A 2534-nucleotide genomic window follows, 5' to 3' on the forward strand; every position below is an offset into this window, starting at 1 on the left:
CAGTAGGGTCATATTTATAGGGGCCCCCCGTACCCTTTCCCTTTGCCAGGGGCCCCTTATAGCTTCCCCCTTTTTGTTTGTTTTCTGTTTCTAGCCGCCGAGCAGTTAAACCCGAAGAATATAAAACTGCGGGGGCCCCCCACAGGGGCCCCCCGGCTTCACCCTGGGGGCCCCCCTCTTCACCCTGGGGGGCCCCCCACAGGGGCCCCCCCTCACCCTGGGGGCCCCTAGCTTCACCCAGGGGGGCCCCCCCCTTCTCGCCCTCAGGGGCCCCCTCAACACCCTCAGGGGCCCCCTCATCCTCGGGGGCCCCCTTGAAAAAGTCTAAGAGGGGCCCCTCATCTGTGCCTATCCAAGACATGTCATTGGGGGCCCCCCTGGGGGCCCCCCCATCATGCTTGTGTGGGGGGCCCCCCTGGGGGCCCCCCTGTTGTGCCTCGGGGGCCCCCTCGTCCTGGGTGTGTATAGGGGGAGAGGCAGCAGCAGCAATGTGCTGCAGGTAGGGGGGCCCCCAGCTGTCCTCATAAAGCCCCAAACCCTGCAGTGTATCTGCATGCGCATGCAGTGCCTCTTCTGTTAGAGAGAAGTCTGGTGATAGGGTTGAGAAGGGGCCCCCAGGGCCCCCAGGGGCCCCCTGGGGCCCCCCAGGGGGCCCAGGGGGCCCAGGGGGCCCAGTGGGCCCCCCTTCATCCTTGCTTTCTGCTGCTGTTGCTGCAGTTCCTCCTGCTGCTGCTGCTGCTCCTGCTGCTGTTGCTGCCGCTGTTGCTGCTGCTGTTGCTGCTGCTGTTGCTGCTTTTATTCTATCAGCTAAAGACAAATCCAGAAGGGCCTCAATATGCGAGAGCAGTCTGCTGCCTATGTCAGCAGCAGGGGGCCCCTGGGGGCCCCCCAGGGTGGGGGCCCCCTGGGGGCCCCCCAGGGTGGGGGCCCCCCCCCCGAACCCCTCTTCTTCAGCGAGGGGGCCCCCAGGGGCCCCACCAGGGGCCCCCGGGCCCTTGAAGCCAGGAGAGAGACTGGGGGGCCCCCATGGAGAATATATGTTTTGTATTGAGTGGGAAAGAAAAAAAATAAAAAATAAAAAACAAAATAATAATAATATACCCGCAGAGGGGGTCAAACGGACAGCCCATGGGGCCCCCATGTCTGTGCTGCTGCAAGATGCATGCCGAAACAGATACTGCTGCTGCTGCTGCTGCTGCTGCTGCTGCTGCTGCTGCTGCTGCTGCTGTTGCTGCTGCTGCTGTTGCTGCTGTTGCTGCTGTTGCTGCTGCTGCTTTTCCACCTGCTGCTAGTCCTCCTCCACCTGAACCACCTGCTTCTGTTGTTGTTGTTGTTGTTGCTGCTGCTGCTGCTGCTGCTGCTGCGCCACCTGCTGCTGTTGCTGCTGTTGCTGCTGCTGCTGCTGCTGCAGATACACCCCAGGAAACACAAAAGGAGAGAAGGGAGAGACAAAGAAACAGCAGAGGGGCCCCCAATGCTGCTGCAGGGGCCCCCCGATGCAGCAGCAACTCGCTATACGAGGGGGAGGCCCCCAGCGTTGCTGCTGCTGCTGCTGCTGCTGCTGCCGCTGCTGCTGCTGCTGCTGTTGAGGGGGCTTGCTTCCCTGCTGGAGTTAGTGCTGCTGCTGTTACTGCTGTTGCTGCTGTTGCTGCTGCTGCTGCTGCTGCTGCTGCTGCTGCTGGATGCGCTGCAGCTGCTGCAGCTGCTGCGGAGGAGGAGGGCACGGGGATCGATCCCGCCCCTGTTTGTGTTTGTTTGTGTTTATATAAAAAAATAAATATATATTTTTGTTTAATAAATATTTATTTATTTATATTTATGGAAAAAAAAGAGAAAAAGGAGAGAGAAAGATAGCAACACAACAAAGCGATGAAGAAGCCTGGGGCTTCTGCTGCTGCAGCAGAGTCAGTTGCTGCTGCTGCTGCTGCTGTTTTTGTTTTTTTTTTATTTTTTTTAATTATATTTATCCTTTTATTTATTATAAAACATATAAAGATACTTATTTATATTATATATACAACAATAAACAAAAAAAACAAACACAGAAAGAGAGAGAGCCACCCAGAAGCTCGCTGTGCTGTTCTAGGGTTTAGGGTTTAGGGTTTAGGGTTTAGGGTTTAGGGTTTAGGGTTTAGTTTGTAATTTGTATGCTTTTATTTGTTTTATTGAATATAAATATTAATTTATTTTTTTATATAAACAAATACAAATGAAGATATCCATAGAACAGCCCAGTAGGGCCCTCGATGCTGCTGCGGTGTATAGGCACCTCACCGCTGCTGCTGCTGCTGCTGCTGCTGCTGCTGCTGCTGCAGCAGCAGACAGAATAAATAATGTATTTATTTATTTATTTTTTTTTATAAACTAAGCAACACAAAACGCATGCAATCAGCAGCAGAAGAAGAGAAGGGGCTGCAGCACATCTCCTTTCCTGTGTATAGCGGGGAGGGTTCGAAGCAGTTTACTGCTGCTGCTGCTGCTGCTGCTGCTGTTGCTGCTGCTGCTGTTGCTGCTGCTGCTGCTGTTGCTGCTGC

The 2534-nt window shown here is 54.7% G+C and overlaps 1 protein-coding gene across 1 annotated transcript in view; it reads right to left on the reverse strand.

Moving 5' to 3' along the window:
* Window positions 1–2534, reverse strand: part of EMH_0051560 (uncharacterized protein) — a gene marked incomplete at both ends in the record, with an annotated part of 4023 nt that overhangs the window by 826 nt on the left and 663 nt on the right. Inside the window, 2 exons of the mRNA XM_013496766.1 lie at window positions 1–994; window positions 1313–1405. Of these exons, the coding sequence (XP_013352220.1) occupies window positions 1–994; window positions 1313–1405 (1087 nt within the window). The remainder of the gene's footprint in view (window positions 995–1312; window positions 1406–2534) is intronic.

This window comes from Eimeria mitis, genomic scaffold (genome assembly GCF_000499745.2).
Source record: "Eimeria mitis Houghton genomic scaffold, Emh_scaff2285, whole genome shotgun sequence".
Taxonomy (NCBI): domain Eukaryota; phylum Apicomplexa; class Conoidasida; order Eucoccidiorida; family Eimeriidae; genus Eimeria; species Eimeria mitis.